The 13,765-nt window shown below is 41.6% G+C and overlaps 1 protein-coding gene across 2 annotated transcripts in view; it reads left to right on the top strand.

Annotated features, from left to right (window-relative positions):
* mfn2 (mitofusin 2) overlaps positions 1–13,765 on the top strand; it is a 59,745-nt gene that overhangs the window by 21,206 nt on the left and 24,774 nt on the right. For both annotated transcript variants that reach the window (XM_061736922.1, XM_061736923.1), the window contains exons 8-10: positions 2,485–2,638; positions 7,629–7,696; positions 7,781–7,902. In XM_061736922.1, the coding sequence (XP_061592906.1) occupies positions 2,485–2,638; positions 7,629–7,696; positions 7,781–7,902 (344 nt within the window). The remainder of the gene's footprint in view (positions 1–2,484; positions 2,639–7,628; positions 7,697–7,780; positions 7,903–13,765) is intronic.

Below are 13,765 nucleotides of genomic sequence, written 5' to 3'. Positions count from 1 at the left end.
GTAGACGCAGGATACAAGTGTTAGGACTATCACATTCAATCTGATCAATGGAACTGAGTGATCATCTTCATTCCTTCAGTTAGATACTTTATGACAAGTGTTCACTTCTCTAAATACAAGTCTGGGGCCCTGAGCTACATGTGGTTTAGGGATTACTCCCAATAATCCTGATTATTGATCCTTCACCACTATAAACCTATTTCATGTTCGTCCCTATTATTACAAATACACTTGTAAAACTATAACTTTTTGTTGTAGTTAGATTGTAATCCACAGGGATTAAGATCATGGAAGCTACAACGGATTAACAAACTTTCATTAATATTGATCAGAGTCAACTACTGCCCCTACTGGCCACATAGAGAAGCAACAGGTCAAAGGTCAAAGGTCAAAGGTCACAGTTGCAGCAGAGTTGTTTCCATCATCCTATCATCAGTCTGCAGGTTTTTACCATCTATGGTTTTTAATCTGAAATTGGAGTAAATTCAGCTACAAGAGCGGCCTTTTTTCTTTTTTAATTATTATTCTAACCCATTTTTCTTATTCTTTGTAGGGGACGAGGGGATGGGAGGGAGAACGGGGAGAAAAAGTTTGCTTTGTTGCCTGTAACAGTGACTGATGTTTGACTTGTTGGAAACTGCAAACAAAAATCTAATAAATACATAAAAAAATAAAAATAAAAACAAGAGCGGCCTGGGGTTAATTTACATTAATATTTAAAGAGATATAGTACTAAGGGTGATACTGAGTGTCATCTACAGTGTAGGCCGTCTAAAAGAAACTAAATAATCAAATACATCATTTATAAACCATTTACTGTAAACACCTTATCTAATTTTTATTTTATTTTTTATTTTTTACTCTTGGGGGCCCCCTAGTGGTCACGGGGGCCTAAGCAGCCGCTTAGTTCGCTTATGCCTTGGCCGGATCTGAATTAACCCACTCCTTTTGTCTCATAAAGCTGCAACACACATTTGTATTTAGAAAGGGAAGACGTTCCTTACATCACCTCGGCCACAGCTTTAATATTTAACATCTCCCAGAATAGAAAACACTAATACTGAACCTTCAACAGTAATGATCAGGGCTGGGGATCCATTCAAATGTCAAGAATCAATTTGATTACGATTCTTAAGATTCAGAATTAATTATCAGGATTTGATTCGATTCGATGCGATATTTATTGGGTTAGTGTTATTAAAAATTTTATATAAAAAACTTAATTCATTAAGTCCAAGAAAAACAAAATGTTTATGTACATTTTCAAGCCTTTCACGAGTTTTAAAAAGCAGTGCTTTGTTAACGCTGCAGCTGCTCCAACGCCATGTTCATTGTTTGATTCACACCACAATCATGTGTGAATTAAATGACTATTGGGATTAAAGTTCACCGGGCGAAAGTGTAAAAATGAAGAAAACAAATCGATCTACAGACATACGAATCGATTTTTAGGAAGTAATATGAGAATCGATTAAGAATCGGAAAAACGATCTTTTCAAAACAGGCCTAGTCCTGAATCTTCAGATAGTCTTTTATTTTTGTGTAATTAGGAAACTACAATACTACGGTGGCCGAGACCCGCCATTGCTGCAAATAAATAAACGCTGCAAACAGAAACGCCGCTGGAAATATAAATAAAAAACAACGCAAATAAAAAGCCACACAGAAGTGAATTACCGGGGACTATTTTTGCTGATGCACCGGCGTTGCACATTAAAAATGACACGTAGCGACGTTGAACACTAACCATTTCACTTATTTTCTCATTCGTTGTTCTTCTTATTCCTCGCTCTTCTTATTTGTTCCTTTTCACTAACGTCCTCTTCATCTTCTTCTTCTCCTCTCACGTAAAAAACACCGGTGCATCGGCAGAAATAGTCCCCGGTAATTCACTTCCGTTGTGGCTTTTTTATTTGCAGTGTTTTTATTTTATTTGCAGCGGGGTTTCTTTATATTTGCAGCGTTTCTTTTATTTGCAGCGGCGTTTCTTTATATTTGCAGCGTTTCTTTTATTTGCAGCGTTTCTTTTATTTGCAGCGGGGTTTCTTTATATTTGCAGCGTTTATTTTATTTGCAGCGTTTATTTTATTTGCAGCGGCGTTTCTTTATATTTGCAGCGTTTATTTTATTTGCAGCGTTTATTTTATTTGCAGCGGCGTTTCTTTATATTTGCAGCGTTTATTTTATTTGCAGCTGGGTTTCTTTATATTTGCAGCGTTTATTTTATTTGCAGCGGCGTTTCTTTATATTTGCAGCGTTTATTTTATTTGCAGCAGCGTTTCTTTATATTTGTAGCATTTCTTTAATTTTCAGCAATGGTGGGTCTCGGCCACCGTACAATAGTCTAAAAGTCTTGGGTAAACAGGGTTAGGGGACTGAACGAGACCAGACCTGAACCCCTCGCCCCCTCGCCCCGTCCTCGCTGGGTTAACAGCTCTGGTCCTGCATACCAACATCTCTGTCCTCCACCTTGTTCCTGCTCAGGTGCGGAGGCAGCACATGGACCGCTGCACCAACTTCCTGGTGGAGGAGCTGGGGGTGGTGGACCGAGCCCAGGCCGGAGACCGGATCTTCTTCGTCTCCGCTAAGGAAGTCCTGCAGGCCCGGGTGCAGCGGGCGCAGGGCATGCCGGAAGCAGGTGGGTCGGGGTTAGAGGTCAGGGTTAGAGGTCAGGGTTAGGTCCCTGTCCTGGCAGGTGTGCAGCAACAGCTGCCTCCCAGAGCCGTCATGGCCGTCAGCAGCAGCTTTGCTGCTCACCAGTCATGAAAGCATGTCCCAACTGTGTGGAGTTATTCACAAGTTAACCCTCAGAGAAGATCAGTAATTTAAATTAGAGATGCACCCATCAGGATCTTGAGGGCCGATCACCAAAACTAGTATCTGCCGATCACCGATCAGCGTGAAATCCATAAATTCTTCAATATTGTCGTCTCATGTTCAACACTGACATTGTATTATGAGGTATAAAAATTAGGAGATGAGAAAGTGTCATGAATGACTTATTGCAATGTTTTATTGCAGGCTTACGACTTGGACTCAGTTTACAAAGAATAAGTGTAGTTTACTAGCTTAAAGGGAGTTATTATGGATCTAATCCCTATCTTAAACAGGCCTTGAATGTCTTAAAAACAAGGTTTTGATTGTTTTTGCTAAATAAATTAGAAATTCAGCCTCTGAGCCATGTCTTTATCTTCTTATTCTCTAACCTCATTATCTATGCAGGATTCTGAGTGGGCGGGGCTATGATAATGAGGTCTGTGCTGATTGGCTGCCTGAATGACGCGATACACCGCTACGAAAAAATGGAGGAAGCTCCGGCCGGCGGAGTTAGTTGTTAGTGGTTTCACCAGGGCTTGAAATTAGCAGTCGCCACTCGCCATTTGCGACCTAGATTTTGCTGTGGCGAGACATATTTTTGGCTGTCTCGCCACTTGGCGACCTAGAAAAATTATACCACTCCAATCCAGAGGGTGGCGGTAATGCTCATTTTCGTTGGTTGCGAAGCGCCGCTAACGGGTCAGAAGAAGAAAAGTAAACGAGGGAACATAACATAACCGGTAAAATATGCCGAAGTCCGGTATTTTATAATCTCTCCGGTCAAAATGTCCGGTGAAAATACTCACTGGGGCTGCGGGACTCCGCGGGAGTACCGCGGAGGGACACGCCGAGCCCCGGTGCCGGGAGCCGGGAGGAAGCGGAGCTGCGGCGCCGACATCCACGTGTGCGTTGATTTATGGTTCCGCGTCGCACCGACGCAGAGCCTACGGCGTAAGATACGCGTCGCCGCGTATCTTACGCCGTAGGTTACGCGCAAGCTTCTGCAATATTTATTTATTTATTTTTTGAAGTTACGCTCGCGAGTCAATTGACGGGACTTATTTTATTTTAAAAACCCTGTTTTTCAATAAAAATACTATTACATGACTTGCATTGATATCGTACTACTGCATATGATTTATTTTTAACCTCAATAAATTCATATAGCCTATCACAAATGTGTGTGAGGTGAGGAGGGAGGAGGAGGAGGAGGAGGAGGAGGGGGCAAATAGTTTGTATATTTGAATCTAATGTACTTCATGCGTCTTCTTACTGCTGCATAGGGATTTATACTGTTCTTCCAGAATAGTTGAAAGGTCCTTTTACACAGCACATTTGATTGAGAAGAACGGGATGACTGTTATATGGTACTACTATGACTGCTATATAAGTAATGATGACGAAATACTCTAGTGAAGCAACTTTTTGGTTTTGGCGAGTAAAAAATCTGTTTGGCGAGTACATTTTTTGACCTACTAGCCACTTGGCTAGTAGGTCAAAAAGTTAATTTCAAGCCCTGGGTTTCACGCATCGCTCCGTCGTTCCGTAACTTTGAGGAGCAGAATCTTATTGGCTCGTAGATCCACATCACACTGGACGATCATCTGGGCGGCTGTACAGACACTGCAGAATTTAGTTGCTTTCCTCCTTCTCTGAGTTGCTGAGGGGAGACCACTTTATGTATGTTAAAGACAGAAAAAACACTTTATAAATGTTAAAGACAGAAAAAACCTGGTTTTCATAATAGGTCCCCTTTAATCTTTCCTGTGGTAATAATTATGTCCAACATGAACCAACACAGAAACAGCAGACATGTCACTCTCTAAAAGTTGATACATGTTGTTAACTATAAACCTTAGTTTTCCTGTGGAAAGAGGAATTAAATCTTAAAATAAAAATCAATTATGAATTATTACGTTTTGTGAAAGCTTTAGCGATAGCATCCGCCCCATGTGAGGAAACTCTTCACACTAGAACTCTAAATCAGGGGTTCTTAACCTTTCTGACCTTGGGGCCCAATTTTTTCAGTACAGAGTGGCCCGGGGCCCGTTAAATATTAACACTGGGGTATTCAACTTTAAGAGGTCCATTTAGAGAAAGTTTACTCAAGCGAAGTCCAGAACATCATAATAAATATATATATATATATATATATATATATATATATATATATATATATATATATATATATATATATATATATATATATATATTCAAGTAGCCTCATAGTTGTATCAACATCTGCATCTGACTGTTATATTAAAAAAGTACATATTTGCCCATTAACATGTGTAACTTCAATTACACATATTTCTTTCTCTTAAAAATAAAATAGATTTTATTTTATTTTTCAAATGCTATCTTATTTTATTTCTTTACCAGCAGTTTGATTTTCCCCTTTTCTTTGTTAATTGTCTCAACACATTTTTATAATAAATGAATATAAACACATCTTAACAATTGAACAGTTTTGCAGTTTTTATTTCTTCCCCTTAATCTTATGCCCCCACTTTCTGTCGTTCAGTGAGAGAACTGAGCTCTAATTTCTCCTGCCAGGACTTTAAATCTGGGCTGGATGGTGTCAGAATCTCATGCACATGTGAAGGTGCTCATTGATGAGCCTGAGCGGCACCGACCTCCCCGGCCGCGGGGACCCGTCGGGATAAATGAAATGAAATGAAATGAAATGAAATGCCGCGCTCGCTCGCTCTGGGCGCAGACCCAAGTAATCGATCCCTGATCCTGGCGGATCTAAACGTACTCTGTGCAAAATGAAGGATTTTCTCTATAAATACACACCATTTCTCTTACTATTACACGTACAGCTAGCTGAGGGTCTTCTTCTCCTCATTTGGTCGGGAGTTGCTATGCAGTCCCGCGGCCCTCGCGGCCCACACGTACAAAACTGATTTCTTTTCGCGGCCCTCTAGATGGCGCTCGCGGCCCAAGTGTGGGCCGCGGCCCTATGGTTAAGAATCACTGCTCTAAATGACTCGTGAAGCGACTGACACGACTGTCGTCCTGCGTGAGGGTTTGGATGTAAATATTCTGGTAAAACTCGGGATGAAATATTTACGACTCAGCAGCGCATACCGGGATCCGAGCAGCTAATAACACGTTTAAACCCGACGTCTGCTACAACGATAAACAGCTGATGATCAAAGCTTATGAATCCATTACCTTACGATGTAGTTCTTTATTGTTCTTGCTGTCGTTTATAGGTCTCTGTTACAGCTGAGTTAGCGGCGTTGCTCCTGTTCTGTCTCTGTCTTAGCGGCAGCCGACTTTGAAAACTCAATATCCTCCTTCATGTGAGAAACTTTCAAATGTCTTATCAGCTTCGTTGTGTTGAAATTAGGGTTGAAATTGTCTCTAAGCAGTGTCTACTTACTCTTTATTATAGTTTAATTTATCTTCACCTTTCATATTGCAATATTGTTTGGGGCAGTACATTTACAACTACTCTCCATAAAATCTTAATTCTCCAGAACCGTTTTGTAAGACTTGCATCTGGATCTGTCTGCGATGCTACTGCTGCTCCTTTATTTAAAAATCTACAGATTTTTACTATTTATGACATCAACAGTTACCAAATATGCATTTTTCTTTACAAAATATTTTTCTCAGAAGGAAATGTTCCTGAGCACTTTAGGTCTTACTTTGCCACTAACTCTCAAATTCATTCTTACTCAACTCGGCAGGCCCTAGCCCTACATCCGCCTAAATGTCTGGAATCAAGAAGACCATTTTTGTTTAGATTTAGAGGAGTCAAAGTCTGGAATAGTTGGTACCAGATTGCAAAAAATTGTAGGTCCCTATCCACTTTCAAAAGTCGCTCAAGAGAGCATTTAATTCAACAGTGTAGTCAAGAAAGCTCTTAATGTTCTTTTGCACTTTATATTCTGTGTTGCCATTTGTTCAGCTTAATACTCATATTTTCATGATCATGTGTACAGTAATTTTCTTTTTTTTTATCTCTTTTTTTTAATTATTTTTTTTTATTTTATTTTCATTCATGTTTTACATGCAATTTTTTATGATTTATTTTTATTTTTATGATTTTTGTATCCTTATAAGTATTTTGTTAAATGTTATTAGGTGGGGGCTCCTCATAAGCCTACTGGCTCGCTCGCTCCTCCCTGCACAGTTTCTTTTAACTGAACTTACTTGTGTTATGTTATTTTTTTTTATGTTATGTGCTAAATAAACTAAACTAAACTAAACTAGAAATTATTTTGTAACTTTCCTCCTCGGGTATTTCCTTTGGACACACTTTGCAAACGGCAAATTTGTTGTCCTTTTCGGACGTTGTAAAACTCCCACACTGGCGAGGTCGACGCCCCCTCTAGAGAGGCCACGCCCCCTCTAGAGGCCACGCCCCCTCTAGAGACCACGCCCCCTCTACAGAGGCCACGCCCCCTCTACAGAGGTCGACGCCCCCTCTAGAGAGGCCACGCCCCCTCTACAGAGGTCGACGCCCCCTCTAGAGATGCCACGCCCCCTTTAGAGAGGCCACGCCCCCTCAGGACACCCAGGTCTGAGGTGTGGGAACCTGGCGGCGGTTTGTTGTTGTAAACGTCATCAGATCGGCTTTAAACTATTATTTTGAGAACGCTGATCAAAATCAATAGGGGATTTTCGGCCGATACCGATCTGTTACCGATCGATCGGTGCATCTCTAATTTAGATGTTCTGGTAAATGGTTCCTAGAACCTGGACCTGCAGAGTTCTTGCTTACCCAAACATGGAGGTGATGGTGGAACCCCGGTTTCATGTGTTCATGACCAACCCCGGTTTCTGTGTTCCTGCAGGGGGAGCTCTGGCCGAGGGGTTCCAGGCCCGGATGTTTGAGTTCCAGAACTTTGAGAGGAGGTTTGAGGTGAAACCAGTCCCTGTAACCCTGTTCCCGTCTTCCCGGGTCGCTGGTTGAGGCTAAAGCGGCTCGTCTGTGTGTCGTGTGCAGGAATGCATCTCCCAGTCGGCCGTCAAGACCAAGTTTGAGACTCACACCGTCCGGGCCAAGCAGATCTCGGAGGCGCTGCGTCGCATCATGGACTCGGTGCACATCGCCGCCCAGGAGCAGAGGTGGGTGTCGTTTCACCACAACTGAACTGGAAACCGGATGGAACCGGGACTAGTGGCCCTTTTTACACTAGTACCTACTCGTCTCGCCTCCACTCGCTTTGTCTTCGTTTGTTTTTCAACACCCAGATGAGAAATAGGTGGGTTTGGAGAAGCTGCTGTGACGTATTTGATTGTGTTTCTAAACGGAGAAGACAACAACACTAAAGATGGAGAACCTGGAGGAGATGATAGATAAAGATGGAGGAGATGATAGATAAAGATGGAGGAGATGATAGATAAAGATGGAGGAGATGATAGATAAAGATGGAGGAGATGATAGATAAAGATGGAGGAGATGATAGATAAAGATGTAGAACCTGGAGGAGATGATAGATAAAGATGGAGGAGATGATAGATAAAGATGGAGAACCTGGAGGAGATGATAGATAAAGATGGAGGAGATGATAGATAAAGATGGAGAACCTGGAGGAGATGATAGATAAAGATGGAGGAGATGATAGATAAAGATGGAGGAGATGATAGATAAAGATGTAGAACCTGGAGGAGATGATAGATAAAGATGTAGAACCTGGAGGAGATGATAGATAAAGATGGAGAACCTGGAGGCAGCGCCGTCGTATCGGGGGGAAAGATGGTGACAATTATAAGGGCCCACACATGGCCCTCCCAGTAACCTATGAAAAAATTATTATGCATACATAATACACAATATATACTCATACTAATGAATCCATATTCAAACAGAGCCACCAGTCACACAATATTCTCTAATTTAAATCACTTTGATAATTCCCTTTGCCCCTTCTCTTCTTAAAAATGGTTTGGTCCACCCAGCTCTGTGCGAGTGAGCAGCGCAGCGCTAACGTGAGACTGGAGTAGACGTGTAGACAGCTGGATGGTGGAAAGCTATCATCATGCCCCCAAAAAGCACAAATCCGGGCACCAGAAAATGTTAGAAAAGGAGGCCCGAAATAAGAGCAGCAGGGCAGGGGCCCAGGACATAAAACTGTTCTTCAGTTTATGTGTTTGTTTGCATGCTCAGTTGAAAAGACGAAAAGAAAACTGGCAAATGCGCGAGCCTGATTTATGGTTCCGCGTTAAATCGACGGCGTAGGGTACGCGGCGACGCGCACTGTACGTTCGCGTCCCCGCGTATCCTACGCCGTAAGTGCTGCGTTGGTGCAACGCGGAACCATAAATCAGCTATTGTCCATCACTCATGCTTCCAGCAGTTTCCTGCAGCAGCTCTCTGCTGCTCCGTTAACAAAATAACAATGATATTCAGAAGTGGTTCAAGCACAACGACGCAAGCAAGTTTACAGGACTGTCTCAGAAAATTAGAATATTGTGATAAAGTCCTTTATTTTCTGTAATGCAATTAAACAAACAAAAATACATTCTGGATTCATTACAAATCAACTTAAATATTGCAAGCCTTTTATTGTTTAAATATTGCTGATTATGGTTTACAGTTTAAGATTAAGATTCCCAGAATATTCAAATTGTTTTAGATAGGACATTTGAGTTTTCTTAAACTGTAATTCATGATCAGCAATATTAAAATAATAAAAGGCTTGCAATATTTCAGTTGATTTGTAATGAATCCAGAATGTATGACATTTTTTGCATTACAGAAAATAAAGTACTTTATCACAATATTCAAATTTTCTGAGACAGTCCTTTATATTTATGGTTATATTTATTTTTGTTGCTATGTTTTATTTTCTGTTGCTAGATTGTCTGATGGGTGAGGTAGTCCAGACTAAATGTAGCATTTTCTTTGTTCTGCAGCAATATATGCTGCAGAAATGCACTTGAAAGACACTTTAAATATTCTTGTTTGACTGGTATCATTCCACTTGAAATGACTGTCATGTTTAGTGATGGTTTTGAGCTGTATAGATAAAATTAGTTTGAATTTCTATGTTTTATTTTCAGGGTAAGAAACAACTGTTGCTAGATTGTCTGATGGGTGAGGTAGCCCAGACTAAATGTAGCATTTTCTTTGTTCTGCAGCAATATTGCTGCAATAAAGCATTTGAAATACACTTTAAATATTCTTGTTTTGCTAGTATCATTCCGCTTGAAATGAAAATGCATAATTTAGTGTTGAATAAGGTGCCAGGCATGTGCACCCCCTCTGATCTGAGATGCAACCCTGTCATCATTTTCTACAACCGGCCCTGGTTGAAACTATTATCTTACCTTGATGAGCCGCAGCTGCAGCTACTAGCTCATCCGGCTGGGCTACACTCAGGACTGGACCAGTCAGGAATCAAACAAAGTGGCTAACTGAACATTACTAATAACTACAGTGACTGTCTCTGTCTGCAGTGGATTGTATTATGATGCATTCAAGCCTAATCAGTAATTATGAGCATCAAACGAACGTCCGTTACGTTATCATGATGTGTTCAATGTGGTCTTGTAAAGATGTGTTAGTGCGACATTTGAGTAGGCAAAAACAACAAAACAAGTTTTGTTAGATTTGTTGTTGTTACAGCAATTAAAAAAAAGGGGCCCACGGCAATATTCTTTAAGGGGGCCCAGAATTCCTAGCAACTGCCCTGTCTGGAGGAGATGATAGATAAAGATGGAGAACCTGGAGGAGATGATGTACAGGATTGTCTCAGAAAATTAGAATATTGTGATAAAGTTCTTTATTTTCTGTAATGCAATTTCAAAAAAAAATATTGCAAGCCTTTTATTATTTTTATATTGATGATCATGGCTTACAGCTTAAGATTAAGATTCCCAGAATATTCTAATTTTTGGAGATAAGATATTTGAGTTTTCTTAAGCTGTAAGCCATGATCAGCAATATTAAAATAATAAAAAGCTTGCAATATTTCAGTTCATTTGTAATGAATCCAGAATGTATGACATTTTTGTTTTTTTAATTGCATTACAGAAAATAAAGAACTTTATCACAATATTCTAATTGTCCTGTATGTGCTGCTGGTCTGTGGCTTGTGTTCAATATCAAGTTAAAAATAAGAGAGAGAAGCTTTTTAATGTTTCTATTTTGTCTCAACTGCTGAAAAGTGCGTTGGTATCTGAGCAGCTATGAAGAGACAGATCCTGGTAGATCTGGTGGTTCCTTATCTCCTCTAGATCTTTTTAATTCTCTCCTGGTAGATCTGGTGGTTCCTTATCTCCTCTAGATCTTTTTAATTCTCTCCTGGTAGATCTGGTGGTTCCTTATCTCCTCTAGATCTTTTTAATTCTCTCCTAGATCTGGTGGTTCCTTATCTCCTCTAGATCTTTCTAATTCTCTCCTCAGCACCAGGTTTATGAACATCTCAGAGTTGGATCACCAAACACACTTTGCTGCCATTGCCTGTTGAATAAAACGAGGAAGCCGCGAGTCGCTCTTTCTCTGATTTCCTCCTCCTGACTCAGACGTCTGACTCCAACCCCCCGACCAATCGGTGGGGGGTTGGAGTGATGACATCAGATCCAGGGCCGGCTCAGCTGCTTAGAACCTCGGCAGAGTAGATCCTAGGGCTGTGCAAACAAGGGAACCTCACGATTCGATTAGGTTTCGATTATTGGAGCTTTGATTCTTCGATTCTTCGATAACGATTGTCGATTCGATTATTGGTGCCACGATTCTTGGATTATTGTGATTTTTAATGCTTTTTTCCATACAAGATTGATTTTGTCTTCATCTGTGGCTACATTTGTAAATAAATATCCAATCAATGAACTCAGTTCCTCTAACAACACTCATTAAGTAAATAACAAGGTTTTTTGAACATTTGTATTTTTCAAAGACACAAAATAATGTATTTTAATGACTATGTAAACATTTGCTCTTTGACTTCCTTAACTTTGACCAGGGAAAGCTGCACTTGCATGAGAGCGCCCTCTATTGGTGGAAACACTGAAAACGGTCACGCCCTGGATTTAATGAGTTCATTAATTCAAGTAAACTAGATATGTACTTAGTGTAAACATATCTGACATATTTACAGTGAACAATAAGAAATGTGCATTCTTGAAAATGAAATGATTCAGCAGCTTATTCAGTCTGGAATCTGGATAGGATAACTTAAAAAAAAAAAAAAAAATTAATTAATTAATCGATTCCAAATCGTCAGGTGACGCATCGCGATGCATCGACACATCGATGCATTGCACCCACCTCTAGTAGATACAGAAAAAGTATCAACTCGCCTACACGCCTCCACCCTTAGTGTAAAAGTGCAAAACGTTGAGTCGTGCTGAGTAGGTACTGGTGGAGAAGCTCCATAGGCCTTGGGCTGGTTCTGGTTCTGGGGCTGGTTCTGGTTCTGGTTCTGGTTCTGGTTCTGGTTCTGGTGCTGGTTTCATCTGGTTCTGGTTCTGGTTCTGGTTCTGGTTCCTGGTTCTGGTTCTGGTTCTGGTTCTGGTTCCTGGTTCTGGTTCTGGTTCTGGTTCTGGTTCTGGTTCTGGTTTCATCTGGTTCTGGTTCTGGTTCTGGTTCTGGTTCCTGGTTCTGGTTCTGGTTCTGGTTCTGGTTCTGGTTCTGGTTCTGGTTTCATCTGGTTCTGGTTCCTGGTTCTGGTTCTGGTTCTGGGTCTGGTTCTGGTTCTGGTTCTGGTTCTGGTTCTGGTTCTGGTTCTGGTTCTGGTTCTGGTTTCATCTGGTTCTGGTTCCTGGTTCTGGTTCTGGTTCTGGGTCTGGTTCTGGTTCTGGTTCTGGTTCTGGGTCTGGTTCTGGTTCTGGTTCTGGTTCTGGTTCTGGTTCTGGTTCTGGTTCTGGTTCTGGTTCTGGGGCTGGTTCTGGTTCTGGTTCTGGTTTCATCTGGTTCTGGTTCTGGTTCTGGTTCTGGTTCTGGTTCTGGTTTCATCTGGTTCTGGTTCTGGTTCTGGTTCTGGTTCTGGTTCTGGTTCCTGGTTCTGGTTCTGGTTCTGGTTCCTGGTTCTGGTTCTGGTTCTGGTTTCATCTGGTTCTGGTTCTGGTTCTGGTTCTGGTTCTGGTTCTGGTTCTGGGTCTGGTTTCATCTGGTTCTGGTGCTGGTTCTGGTTCTGGTTCTGGTTCTGGTTCTGGTTCTGGTTCTGGTTCTGGTTCTGGTTCTGGTTCTGGTTTCATCTGGTTCTGGTTCTGGTTCTGGTTCTGGTTCTGGTTCCTGGTTCTGGTTCTGGTTCTGGTTCTGGGTCTGGTTCTGGTTCTGGTTCTGGTTCCTGGTTCTGGTTCTGGTTCTGGTTCTGGGTCTGGTTCTGGTTCTGGTTCTGGTTCTGGTTCTGGTTTCTGGTTCTGGTTCTGGTTCTGGTTCTGGTTCTGGTTTCATCTGGTTTCTGGTTCTGGTTCTGGTTCTGGTTCTGGTTCTGGTTCTGGTTTCTGGTTCTGGTTCTGGTTCTGGTTCTGGTTCTGGGTCTGGGGCTGGTTCTGGTTCTGGTTCTGGTTCTGGTTCTGGTTCTGGTTTCTGGGTCTGGTTCTGGTTCTGGTTCTGGTTTCTGGGTCTGGTTCTGGTTCTGGTTCTGGTTCTGATTCTGATTCTGGTTCTGGTTCTGGTTTCATCTGGTTCTGGTTCTGGTTTCTGGGTCTGGTTCTGGTTTCTGGGTCTGGTTCTGGTTCTGGTTCTGGTTCTGGTTTCATCTGGTTCTGGTTCTGGTTCTGGTTCTGGTTCTGATTCTGGTTCTGGTTCTGGTTCTGGTTCTGGTTCTGGTTTCTGGGTCTGGTTCTGGTTCTGGTTTCATCTGGTTCTGGTTCTGGTTCTGGTTCTGGTTTCATCTGGTTCTGGTTCTGGTTCTGGTTCTGGTTTCATCTGGTTTCTGGTTCTGGTTCTGGTTCTGGTTTCTGGGTCCGGTTCTGGTTCTGGTTCTGGTTCTGGTTCTGGTTCTGATTCTGATTCTGGTTCTGGTTCTGGTTCTGGTTT

Source organism: Cololabis saira, chromosome 12 (assembly GCF_033807715.1).
Source record: "Cololabis saira isolate AMF1-May2022 chromosome 12, fColSai1.1, whole genome shotgun sequence".
Taxonomy (NCBI): Eukaryota; Metazoa; Chordata; class Actinopteri; order Beloniformes; family Belonidae; genus Cololabis; species Cololabis saira.
This window is presented reverse-complemented; position numbering and strand designations above follow the sequence as displayed.